Source organism: Leptidea sinapis, chromosome 18 (genome assembly GCF_905404315.1).
Source record: "Leptidea sinapis chromosome 18, ilLepSina1.1, whole genome shotgun sequence".
Taxonomy (NCBI): domain Eukaryota; kingdom Metazoa; phylum Arthropoda; class Insecta; order Lepidoptera; family Pieridae; genus Leptidea; species Leptidea sinapis.
In genome coordinates, this window is record NC_066282.1 from 1,946,046 (window position 1) to 1,960,145 (window position 14,100).

Genomic DNA, 14,100 nt, shown 5'->3' on the forward strand with positions numbered 1-14,100 from the left:
AAAAAAAAAAGTTTCGTGTGGACCACCCTTAACATTTAGGGGTATGAAAAATAGATGTTGGCCGATTCTCAGACCTACTCAATATGCTCACAAAATTTCATCAAAATCGGTCAAGCCGTTTCGGAGGAGTACGGGAACGAACATTGCGACACGAGAATTTTATATATAAGATTAATCCTAGAAGTGAGGGTTATCACTTTAAAAACATAACATATTGTTTATAATCGATATGATCAAAATTTGATCATATTTAATATGTTACCCCTAAGATTGATTTGACTTTCGCTGAAGCAATGTTAGTTATCATATAGTAATCGGAACAAGCTGTGTTAATATTCTACCATGAACTTCTTTGGCATACAAGTAGAGTATGTAGCTATTCCTTGTTAAGTTATAGATGTTGTCTACTTTCATTGTTTTGTGTTTTGGTATATTTGATTCGTCGAATCGTGAGCTCTTTATAAAAGCCAAAAAAGTTCTTGTTCTCGTCTGATGTTCCATATGATCCAGGGTTATAGGGTTTCACTTATTTGCAAGTGACCTGACAAGGTCAAATTTTGTTTCTATGTCCGTTTGTATAAAAGTATAACAAGCTATCATGAAGATAGCAATGCTGAACTATTCAATATGATAATTTACATTTACATAAAACTCACTCTATCCCAAATAGAACTTATCGACCTCGTATATATATCTTCCTTTTAATACAAACTCTCAAGTTATTCTTACTATTATCCTTTCTAACTTGTCCTCAGTGAAAAGTATAACAGTGGGAGGCTCCTTTGCACAGGATGCTGGCTAGATAATGGGTACGATAACAGCGCCTATTTCTGCCGTGAACCAATAATGTTTTTGTTATTGTTGTTCGGTCTGAAGGGCGCCGTAGCTAGTAAAAGTACTGGGCTGATATGAAACTTAACATCTTATGTATATAAGGTGACGAGCTTAATAGTAGTGCCGCTGAGAACTTTTGAGGTTTTTCAAGAATCCTGAGCGGCACAAATTGTAAAGGACAGGGCGTATCAATTACTGTCAGCTTTACTCAGATTTAATAATACTTAAATCTACATTTGCTCTATAAGCTTGTGTATTCAATATACAAGCTATAAATCTGTGCCAGTAACTCCAACTCTCATATTACACAACGCTATCTAGACCACGTGCTAAGAACAATATCAAAGCCAAATTGGTTCACATACAATATTGAATTACAAAAATACCTGTCTATGCCAAAACTATAAAAGTAATTATAGGATATTAACAATTACTACAAACAGAGTTTCAAAAATCCCAAACATCTTGCACAAGGAATGCTCAATGGCAGGTAATTTAATCGTTTTAAAAATTTAGAAGTGGAATGAGACGAAAGTCTACTTAATGGAGGAAATCTTGTAAATACACAAATACAATTTGAAAAACAAAATTTTATGAACCATGCGGGATACGAACCCACGACCTCCGGTGGCTTCATCTACAGGATCCACTTTGCAGTTGATAACCTGCTCGACTCCAATATTTGCATATTAGGAAATTGACTTGAGATGTCGCTCTTGTAAATCTAAACAATATGTTTTTAAAGTGATAACCCTCACTTCTAGTATTCTTTTGTATTTCATATTTGAAATACAAAATTTTATGAACGATGCGGGATTTTATTTGTGTGTACTGTGTGTGTGAAATCTAGAAGTGAGGGTTATCACTTTAAAAACATAAAATATTGTTTAATCTTGTAAATATCAATGAGAGTGACGCAATAAATGATCTGATAATCAGACACTGAATCCAATTATTGTAAAGTCAATAAATAACATAAAAAGAAAACCTTATGAATGAAATATTTCAACATTACCTTCTCAATAAATAAAATAGAATATTTAATACGAAGCAATGAATCGTAAAATTTTGATGTTCGATTACGTTCCCAACGTAAAAATATTTAAGTAGGCAAGGGTTGCCTCAATACATACATTTGCATATTTAATAGAGGACCCAAACATAATATGAAATATGTTATTGAGTTGTCCTCTCTACTCCCAAGAGACGCATATTTTGATAGACCGCTGCTTCAATGAATATATTGTAAAAAAAATAATCTAACTAAACTTTTTTTTTACTGAGGGACGAGTCGAGCAGGACGTTCAGTTGATGAGAATTGATACGCCCTGCCCATTACAATGCAGTGCCGCTCAGTATTCTTGAAAAACCCTTGAAAAATTTCTGAGCGGCACTACAACTTCGCTTGTCACCTTGAGACATAAGATGGCAAGTATCATTTGCCCAGTAATTTCACTAGCTACGGCGCCCTTCAGACCGAAACTTCACGGCAGAATTAGGCGCTGTTGTAGTACCCATAATCTAGCCGGCATCCTGTGCAAAGGAGCCTCCCACTGGTAATCTACCTACCTACACTTGAATAATAAAATACATAACTAACACAGTAAAAGCAAATAATTTTAGTAATGATTAAACGTGTTTCATATACTTATCTAGAAAGTTATTTTGTCATTATATTATCGGAATTAAATAACTGAATAAATTAAAATGAGGTATTATTTATTTCTGTAGTCGTTACTTGTACTTTAATATATGTGTTCACTATTTATAATTGGTATGTAAATGTCGTTAATATTAATTGATATTGACAAACTCTTACACAAATTACCTTGCCCCAAAATAGGTATAGCATGTACTATGGGTACATGACAACAATATATTTAATACAATATACTTACTTAAACATACATAAACACAAATAAACATCATGGCTCGGAAACATTCATTATATAAATGATTGCACCTACCGGGATTCGAAACCGGGACCTCTAGCTCAGTAGGCAGGGTCACTAACAACAGGGCTATTTGGGTCGCCAATAATTAGGCTCGGTGGTGTATCCTATGTTAGTTGAAATAAATAGAACATTTTTTGTTCCTAATCAAATCAAATCAAAATCAGTTTATTCACGTAGGTCACGGAAATGACACTTATGAATGTCAAAAAAAATATTTTTCTCATTGAATCTACTGCTACTTCGTAAAGGGTTGAGCTAATGAGAAGAAGTAGCAAGAAACTCATTGCCACTCTTTTATATCAAGATACATTTACATCGATTTACAAATCATTTCAATTACAATATAATATGTAAAATGTAAAATGATGCAACAAACACACTCAAACGTCAAATAGTCAATGTCTTACACGAGTAAGTCAAAAAAGTAAATGTAAATTAATACAAAAGTTATTGAGTACAGTAGCTGCATCATCCACATACACCATAAATAAATAAAGGTATTCTGTGAGCATTTTATAATAATAATCTGTGTGTTATACGTATATTCTCCATGCGGAAAAATAGGAAAAACTAAATAATGATAAAGAAAAAACAGCTATTTGCAAGTAAAGTTTGTTAAAAATGTTCGTTAATGTAAATGCAAAGTGCTAGTTGTTTGCAAGTGTAGTCGTTAAAGCACATTTCGCCTTCTGTAAAAGAAACTCCTAGATGCTTGATGTTAAAAATGTGTTAAAAGAAACCTTACCCGACACACACGTGTTTGATTGATGAACACTTATTTCGTATCGAACTGATTATATTTCAGTAAATTGACTACAATCAGTTCATCGCAATGTTCTGAATAGTGGTGTCAATTTACACTGTTGTTCTTTTAAAAAGTAACACTCAAGTGAATACATAATATAATATGATGTTCGCAGATTGTTCGAATTTAAGCCAATCCCAATTAGCGATGAAGTGAAGAGAGAGAGAGAGCGAGAGAGGGAGAGAGAGAGAGAGTTTAATATTATCTTGATACATGTTAAATACAGATAAGTTTAAAAATGCGGGCACCTAAGCATCAAGTATTTTTTACCATTAATTTCGTTGATTTTTGATGTAGCCATATACATTTTCCCTACGAAAAGAAACTTTATATAAATTTCTTAGAAAAGCAAAATTGAACAAAGAGTAACTTGATCTTGTGGTTGTTGTAAAATACTAAAGTGTAATCGACAACTCAAACGAAGATAAAAAGAGTTGTTTAACTGATTACTTAAGTATCAATTCATAAAATTTCATGCTAATTTATATTTATATAGTATTTTGATCTTAATATTACTAAAATTCTATTATTTTTATCTGCTGAAGTGCCGAAAAAGTGCATTAGCACTTTTAAGTTTTATTAAAAACTTAGAACAATCTAAGATAAAAAAATCCTATAAATATGATATTTATACTCGTATTAATCAATTTGGCTAATATACCGCATTAATAGTTTTGTCTTTCCAGTGACGATATAATATTGATCACCCCTTATTTTATTTTTATTTATTTTATTTTATTTATTAACTAGCTGACCCGGCAAACGTTGTTTTGCCATATAAAGTATAATTCACGCGATAGTTTTATAAGTAATAAAATATTGCCTATATTATAGCCTGTACATCATTTTGTTCTATTGTCAATAGTTTTTGCAGCGCACGCAAAAATAGGTTTTCGATTTTACACCTTGTGTTACAAAATAGCAATTTTATTACGGATACCTAATTTTGAAAAAAAAAACAGCCTATAGCCTTCCTCGATAAATGGACTACCCAACACTGAAAGAATCATTCAAATCGGACCAGTAGTACCAGAGATTAGCGCGTTCAAACATACAAACAAACAAACAAACACTGCAGCTTTATATATTAGTATAGATATTTGGGAGACTTACAGCTAGCTTACAATTATAACTTATGAAATAATTAAAACTAATGAAGGCTACTAAAAAGTATCCTCATTTATGTAGAACTATTGATATTATTTCAATTAACGCTTTAAAACTATATTAATACAATTTGTTAAATTGGAAGAACTTATTAGTAAAGGTTATTTTTAATTTAGTACTAGATAGTCGTTATAACTTCTGCAGGATCTAGTAATGAAGCTATTTGCACGCTAGTTACACCTCGCGGGAGTATGTAAAAGGCTAGGGTTACGAATTGGAAAGGCATGCGGTACTAGTCCAGGCATGCTAAGTAACTCTGGACAGTCGATCTTACTGTTCGCTATACTGCATAAATTCGCCAAATCTGCTGTACGCCTCTGCTGAAGCGGTAGCAAATGAAATTTTTTACACCTGTCAAAGTAGGTATGTGAAAACGATACGGCTCGGTGTTGAAGGAATTTCTTTTGAAACTTTTTTTGTATTCTTTTAATACGGTTAACTTAAAGCCAGTCAATATTTTAGCGGTCATTATGACGCAGGTACATAATATGGAGAATGCAGAAACATTCTACATATTATATACCGTGATCTGGTTCACCCCATATCAACTTGGAACAAATGACTACGATCGACGCAGAGCTACTCCAATCTTCGAGCATCAAGAAAACACTGAAGCTTTGGAGCTGGTCTTCCGGGTCCTTGTCTGGTTCTTTTCAGGATGAATGCGTTTTTTTAAAGTTGACCTCTAAAAGTAGTGGTAAATGACGAAAACGTTTTTTACCAGTGGGAGACTCCTTTGCACAAGATGCCGGCTAGATTATGGGTAACACAACGGCGCCTATTTCTGCCGTGAAACAATAATTTGTAAACATTTTGTGTTTTCCTCTGAAGGGCGCCGTAGCTAGTGAAATTACTGGGCAAATGAGACTTAACATCTTATGTCTCAAGGTGACGAGCGCAATTATTGTAGTGCCTCTCAGAATTTTTGAGGATTTTAAAAAATCGTGAGTGGCACTGGATTGTGATGGGCAGGACGTATCAATTACAATCAGCTGAACGAATGCTCGATTTAAGATATAATAATTTGAAGGAAAATTTAGATTATTCCGCACAATCTACACTGCTCCAGTATAAATAGAGTAATATATATGTTTGTTGTAATGAAACAGTATATTTCCTGTTGTCAATATCGTTGTGTTATGTATACAATTATCGTATGAATTAAGTGTAATGTTATCATAAAATGTGTTTATGCTTAAGGCGGGTTGCATGCCTTTAAGTACCTACCTATGTTATTTTACATACATATTATGTTACATAAACTTTTAAGCTATGATATGGACGGTCCTTCGCTTTTATCACAAATCGGTTTGCATGTGCCTGCCTTCACTTGTCGGCTCAGTACTTTTTCGCCAATGCACATTAAATTCCACCACAGTAATTATGGCTTAAACTCTCCTCTACAGCTAATGTTACAATTATATAATTGTATTTTTAATATAGATGAAAACATTGATATAATCTTTTCAAACTTTCTTAATTTTAAAAAACAAATTTATATTGATCTCCAAAATTTATAGATTTTAAATTTTAAAATATCACATGTATTTCGTATAGTAATGTTGTGCCTACCTATAATTTAAGTACATTTAAACTATTTTATTATATTTGTTTAATTCTTAGTGCATAAGTTAATAAATTGTATTTAGTTGGTAAGCCTTTATGAATAAGTAAATAAATAAATAAATTTTGGGTTCTTGTGTCATCGACATGAATTTTTATGACAATAAGGCACAAGACAAGCAATACTTTCAGCTGATTGTAGTTGTAACGCCCTGCCCATTACAATGCAGTACTGTTCAGGATTCTTGAAAAATACAAAAATTCTAATGCGCACTAAAACTGCGTTCGTCACCTTGAGTCATGCGATGTTAAGTCTCATTTGCCCAGTAATTTCACTAGCTACGGCGCCCTTCAGATCGAAGTACAGTAATGCTCACACATTACTGCTTCACGGCAGAAATAGGCGCCGTTATGGTCCTCATTATCTAGCCGGAATCCTGTGCAAAGGAGCCTCCCACTGGTATGAAGTAATAATTGAGACAGGAAAACATTTGAGGGTCACCTAATGATAAGTTTTCAGTTTGCATTTCTTTTTGAAGGAATAATAGTAGCGTCGCCGGCAATTTTGGTGTTTGTACGCGCGTTTTTTGTTATTGTTTGTATGTCGGTTTATTTGTGTACGCCAATCTCGGAAAGTGGTTTCCACTGATGAAAAGTGGCAATCACTCGGTTACAACTCGTTTCACAAACAAAAACGTTGAAGGAATATACGCGGAATAAACGCTCCAGATCTTCTCTCGAACATAACTTTAAGTATTCCCAGAATCTCCGCAAGACATCCTAAATATTTACATATACCCATTGGCATACATTGTGCGATAAATTACATACAAAAGTAACTCTTCTTAACAGCATTTCACTCCATAAATAATCTTAAAGGCTTTCCGTAATTTCACCTGTTTAATTCATCCATAAATTCTATCACATCAAAAACAAAAAACTGGTTTATTGTTCCTCCTGTCAACTGTCTACATAAACAAAATTATCAATATAAATATATGTACTTTAACCGAACCTATGTAGGTAATCATCAATATTGAAATATTTTTTTTATGAAAATAATGGACGAGACGAGCATAGATTGTGATTATTTTATAGCGATAGAAATGACTGTACAATATTGTATATTTTTATTGAAAAGAGCGCAAAAAAAAAGGAATGCTGGGAGAGTTTCTTGCGCCGCTTCTTCTCTCTCAGAGCGCCATTTGTTTCCGAAGCGGTAGTAGTATCTAGTAGTATAAGAAATTACATCAAAAATAATTCTAAAGGAATCATTTTTGAGAAAATAAATGCCTTTTATGCCTTTTCAGGACGTTCAGCTGATGGTAATTGATACGCTGTGTCCATTACAAAGCAGTGCCGCTCAGGATTCTTGAAAAACTTAAAAATTTTTTAGCGGCACTACAATTGCGCTCGTCACCTTGAGACATAAGATATTAAGTCTTATTTACCCAGTAATTTCACTAGCTACGGCGCCCTTAAGACCTAAATACAGCAATGATTACACATACCTGCTTCACGGCAGATATAGACACCGTTGTGGTACCCATAATCTAGCTGGCTTCCAGTGCAAAGGAGCCTCCCACTGCTAATATATATATATAAATTATAAACTTAAATACTAATACATAAAAAATTGTACCTATATTATGCTATGTGTATATAAGATTTAATATGCGAAAACTTTTAAATGGCGTTATAATATTACGTTCTCACTGTAAACTGTTTAGTAATTAAGTTATTGTAAACTATTAGTTTTCCAAATAAAATAAATATAAGACGCGAGAGTATGCTTTTTTAGGTATTAATATTTGTCTATTTGTAACACATAAAGAAGAATTAGAAATAACTAACTGAACCGACAGACAGAAAAAATATGATTTACGTATTCGGGAATAATGTAGTCTAAAGCCATCGGAAATATTGTATAATCAAAGTTAATGAGTTATAAATAAAACAAAAACGTATTTAATGTTTTTATAATATGTGGTAATAAATTGATAGGAATTAATATCGTATTTGTGTAAACAGCTTTTACAATAACGCTTTATAATTGCCAATTTTTTAAAGTTTTAAAATGGATAAAGTAAGTTATTCTTAAGAGATAGAAATATGCCATTGGCGACTTTTCTGTATACCTATATAAGATACATAGTTCCACCATAAATTATTTGGTTATATCTCAAAGGGTTAAGTCAGCGTTTTCGTTGAAAGCTGACAGGCCGCTTATTTTTTTCCAACATATTTAACAAATATCGTTAATGTATATAAAAACTTAACAAACTATATACTGAAACCTTCATCTAGAACCACGCTATCCATTTGTGAAAACAGCATGAAAATCGGTACACTACATAAAGACAAGACAATAATTAAAAAAAAACGTTTAAAGAGCCATTGCTTTAAGTGACGGAGGGAAAATAGCATTTAGGTACCATAAAATCATTTTAACAAAAGATACAAATTGGTAAACATTACATCGAATAATATCTACGTGATTATAATAGTCACTGTGTGTTGCGCAAGCTCCGATCAGAAATGTATTGTGAATAAATAATAGTTCAATTTTGTACTATGATTATTATGTAACACATTACAGATGACTTCAATTACAGCATGTTTATAAGAACTGGTTTTGATTTACAATGTGTTTGTTGTAACTTGACAGTAACTAACTAGCATTTAAAATAATTGACTTATAAATATACTGTCTAACATATTGTTATTTATTTATTCCAAATTCTTAACGGAATGGGTGATTTTATTTAATTGTGAAACTTTATTTTTACACGCGTTTTATTAGCTTCACCTGATTTCGTTCAAACTTCGTAGATTTATCGAGGACCGATCACAATACATTTATATGATAAAATTATTCCATTTTTCAATTTGTAAAAAAAAATAGGATTTATGTTAATAATTTATATAATTTTCATCTACCGTCGATAAGGCAGGAGTTGAAGTTAATTTTAACCCTTAAGTCCTTAATCGATTTATGTAATATTAAGAATTTTTAGAATACCTACGAGAATTTTGTACTTTTAGCGTGTTTTTTAGTTTTTTAATTATTATTATTATTACTATTATATAATATTTTTATTTAACATTAGAATTACTGGATGATTTGTGCAAATGCGTATGTGTCGCTTGCTAATATAATTTTATTTATTTTTCAATCTTTGTAAGTGAAAATACGTCTGTCTTTCTGTCTCATAAAACACCGATTAGACATCCAAAATTTTGACGGAGCATGTGATTATTGCCAATTAACCAAACTGAACAAACCGTCGGTATGCAAATAAATAAAACACTTATAAAGGATTAAAACGCGTGTAATTGTAACTGTCCCCAGTCCCCATGAAAAAGAGGTCTAGAAAGGTCTTGAAACGTCGCTCGGGCTAATTAAAATAAAAATGTAAATATTACGCAAAAATCTAATGTGAAATCACAGTTACACGCGTTGAAATCCTTTAAAAGTGTTTTATTTAAAAGTATCTTAAGTTTCCGCTAAGTTGCTAAGCTTTTAAAACTTAGCGGAATTAATACTAAGTAGATTAAATCAGAATATTTTCAATAATTATGTATTTCCTCCATATAACGTCTTATTCAATATAATTTATTTTATAGCAAAATATTGATGGATTCATTAGTAAAAAACTTTTCATTTTGTAATAGGAATGTGACCTACATAAAAATCCTACTTAGAAAATAATTTACAACGAAAATTACCGTGAAATCCCTGAGGCAAGGGATGGTAAAAACGATTTATTTATAAAAATGGAACCACATACTTAACAGCTTCCGGCGAATCGGGAATCAAAATGTCATGTCGTGTTAAGGACCCTTTACATTGGATTTCGTGACCGTAAATATTATAAGTACCTAAGAGTTTGAGTGGTGGTGCATCATTGACTCTAATGAGCACAGGTGATCTTTAATCATCATCATCAACCATGGGTCTAGAAATTCAACGATAAGTTAAAACCATTATGTGGAAAAGTTAATGAGCAGTTTGAATTTTGACCCCGTTCACAGTATTTTAAGTACTATGGTCTATGAGTACAGATTTGCATATAATATCCCTGTTTTTTTAACCGACTTCAAAAAAGGAGGAGGTTCTCAATTCGTCGGTATGTCTTTTTTCATTAGCTACTCAATGAGATTAAATGAGAGGAAAAAAGCTGTAGTTTTCGAAACCAATGTAAAGTCAAGTTTTTTTTGTCTTGAAACATATTGTTTCAAACTAGATACGCCATGGTAGGAAAAAGTAAGGACTTTGTGGTAATTAAATATAATATAGTACCTACAATACCCTACACACAAATATATTTTTCAATAAAAAAAAATTGATGTATACTTTTGTTTTTGCTAACTCAAAATAGAAAAAAAAAACCTAATTTACAATTAAACAAAAATGCATGGTATATCAGGTTGTCTTGTGTGCGTTATGGTCTATGGATAATATGATTTTTATCAAGGAACAAAGCTGAAAATTCATTATAAAATTTGAACATATTTATTTGTTTACATTTTTATATATTTATTGAATTGAATTTTAACGCGACGTTATCTTTCCAGATCAAAGCTTTAAGGGAGACTCAATTTCAGAAATGAGATAGTACGTAATTAGAAGCTCAGCGCCATCTATTGCCTCGCAGGTGATTTTCGTGAAAGGTGGATGGGTATTGGCAAAAAGGACTGACTGTGTCCTATGTTAAAGTTTTTGATTTAATTTGGATATAATACAATGGATTTTTTTACCAAACACGTACCTTAGTCATTTAAGTATTTATTTAAGATTCTAAAGACACTTTTTCTCTATTAATTATAAGCGTTACAACTGCACTTTACTGGTTTCTGTTAATACGTACACCGATAATATGTAAATACTATTCATTCCTAGTTTTTCGTTGTTTAACTTATTATACATAAAACAATGCCAGTAACCTAATTACGAACCTTATTGTCACTCCAACACACCATAATATTAACTAAGCACTTAGCAAATGAAAAACACGAAGGTCACACACATACAAATTTCAATTTATTATTTTAATATAGATATACTTTTTTGAACAGAACAATATGAAAAACCTGTTAATTTGCCATCACATTTTCTTTTATGTCCTCCTGATACGTTAAGCATTAAAAAGGTGCTAGCAATAAAGAAAGCTAAAACAATACCCATAAGATGCATATTAACTAAGCTCCACCTTACAGTGGTTACAGAAAACCGTCCTGTAACAGCAAAAATCAGAACAACACATATTTGACACGAAAATAAACCGTACTAAATATATGATAAGCACTATAATCGATTGTTCTAACCACTCCCGACCAACTGTTCGCTGTCTTTCTACACATAATTTTACTAAAAAGATGGTAATACTTACGCAGCAATGCTTTTTGATAGCGGCCAGCGTTCCATGGAGGCCTGGTACTTCATGTTCTCGATCTGCTTCTTCAGTGCCTCCTTATCCATGGTTGCGAGAATACTGGCGTCCATGGCGCAGAATCTATGGTATAAAACACGCACACACAGGTAAGTATCGTATCTACGTGGGGCTTGCTCTGTGAGCGCGCCGACGTACTGTCGAACACAAATTTATATCAGCGTAATTTTTGCAAGAGATTAATAACTTTATGATAAAGAGATTAATAATAATAGATTATAACTGATTAAAATACTTAACGGAATGTTAGAATAAGACACAATATTTTAATACCTTTTTAAAGCATTCCACCAAATCTCTTACTAAGATTTATAAACTTATATTAATTAAATATGTATAAAATTTAAAAGTTACATTAATTATTATTATCATAAGGAATTGTAACGGGCTCGTATGAAAGGCGTGTTGCTGAATTTCGATTATTTTTTTCTGGTAGGGTCTGACTTCTAAAATAATTAATTTACTTTATCGCATTTAAATTTTTGTTGTTTGATTTTATTTACAACATATTTAAATATTTTGTTAACATTTAATTAAAATATGAATTAAGAATATGTTGTATTAGGGATCGGTAGTTCAAAAGGTAAAAACAGAACCCTAAAAGCATCACTTTGTTATCCGTCTCACCATCCGTCTGTTCAACTGTCTGTATGTCTGTCTGTCTATCAAGACCTTTTATCTCGAGAATACGTTCGAGTATCGAGAATACTACAGTATCATGAAGCTGTGAAAGAACTTCTTTATATATTGGCTGCTTTTGCCCCAAAAAACGTATATTTCGACACTCTAAAGTTTATAGGGTATTTTCCGTTGACCTAGAACTATGAAATTTGTTAAGTAATAAAGTTTTATACTACAAGTATATGGAAAAGTCTTTAAACTAAACATTTGTAATTAAATCCTTAAAAACAGGATGTTTATACAAGGAACGGCGATCCAAATTTTGAATTGAGTTAACCGTCTCATGTGAAATATCGTATGAAAGGGCTTTATTGGTACAAGCTTAAACATATTTTTAATTATTTTCATGATTAATGTTTTCGACGATGACAAAGAGTGAAAAAATCGTTTTCCTTTTTTATGTGTATAGGAAGGTACCTAATAATATGTACATAACCCTCGGTGGGCGAGTCTGACTCTAAGTAAAATACTTTGTATGTTTGTAATTGTAAATGAATAATATGAAGATAATAATAACGAACAAATATTACATTTTATTGTAATATTGTTGTGGTTGACATTTATCGACTAATAATATCTAAATCAAATAGTTTTATTTATTTATTTCATTTATTTTTCTTCATATTAATTTATGGTTAAAAATCATAATAATATTGTTATAAGAACCGATTTGAAGTGTAATGTAGTGTAATGTGAAAAACAGTTATTTGAAAGACAGCCGATTATTTATAGCAATTACTGGAGTACAGCATTGTACCTATAGTAATTATAGAGCAATCACTTTTGAGATAATTAATAATTAGATTTATGACTCTACTTTTTTTATAACAAAATATGCTCTATTTTAATCATTTTTGTCTTTTGTGAGTCTCGCGAAAACTCGATAGTGGTCACCGTTAAGTTCTAAAATTAAATTAAAAGAAAATTAGAAAAAAATACAAAATTTTATAATTTTCATATCACTGTACCTGTAGCTGTCTCACTTACACAGTACAAGGGGAGTTTTGTACATGTGTGCGTTATAGCCGATGCGCGCGCACGCTGTTACAGTTTCTATGACAACCCTACGCACACATTCATCATTTTGCGCAAATTTAGTTAATCCAGATCGCTACACAAGAACAAACCTTATCCTGCCCATTAATAGGATACAATTTTAGTTGCATGGCATGTGTAAAATTAATGAATTAGGCGTAATGCCCGGTAGCTTGGATGTATCGCATTATTCTTCGTCTGTTATGTTGAAGCCAAGTGCACCATCTGTCATGAGAGTTCATGCCTTTTAAACCGTTATCACATCAATAATATAGAATATATTTGTTTGAACAATTGTGAGGTTATATTACGTACAGTAAAGTTCTTTGTTACCTCTAAGTGCTGCCCGCGGCTTTGTGTTCGTGGATTGTTTTAATTTGAATTGCATAGTAATCTGGTAATATTAATGGATCGATGAAAGGGCTGAAGTAACTTATTACAAGTGCGGCTTCTATTCCTGCTGTAATATTATGCTGCGTTGATAATTGGCTTAAAAACTCGGCTTGCATCGATAAGCCTAGTATTATAATATCACTTACTGCCCTGTTTATATGAAATCAACGTATATCTTATATGTAAAATTCTCATGTCCCGGTGGATGTTACCA

The 14,100-nt window shown here is 32.0% G+C and overlaps 1 protein-coding gene across 1 annotated transcript in view; it reads right to left on the minus strand.

Moving 5' to 3' along the window:
• The window catches only part of LOC126969513 (guanine nucleotide-binding protein subunit gamma-e), a 40,464-nt gene that overhangs the window by 14,057 nt on the left and 12,307 nt on the right, over positions 1-14,100 (minus strand). The window contains exon 2 of the mRNA XM_050814982.1: positions 11,718-11,840. Within this exon, the coding sequence (XP_050670939.1) occupies positions 11,718-11,830 (113 nt within the window). The 5' untranslated portion in view covers positions 11,831-11,840. The remainder of the gene's footprint in view (positions 1-11,717; positions 11,841-14,100) is intronic.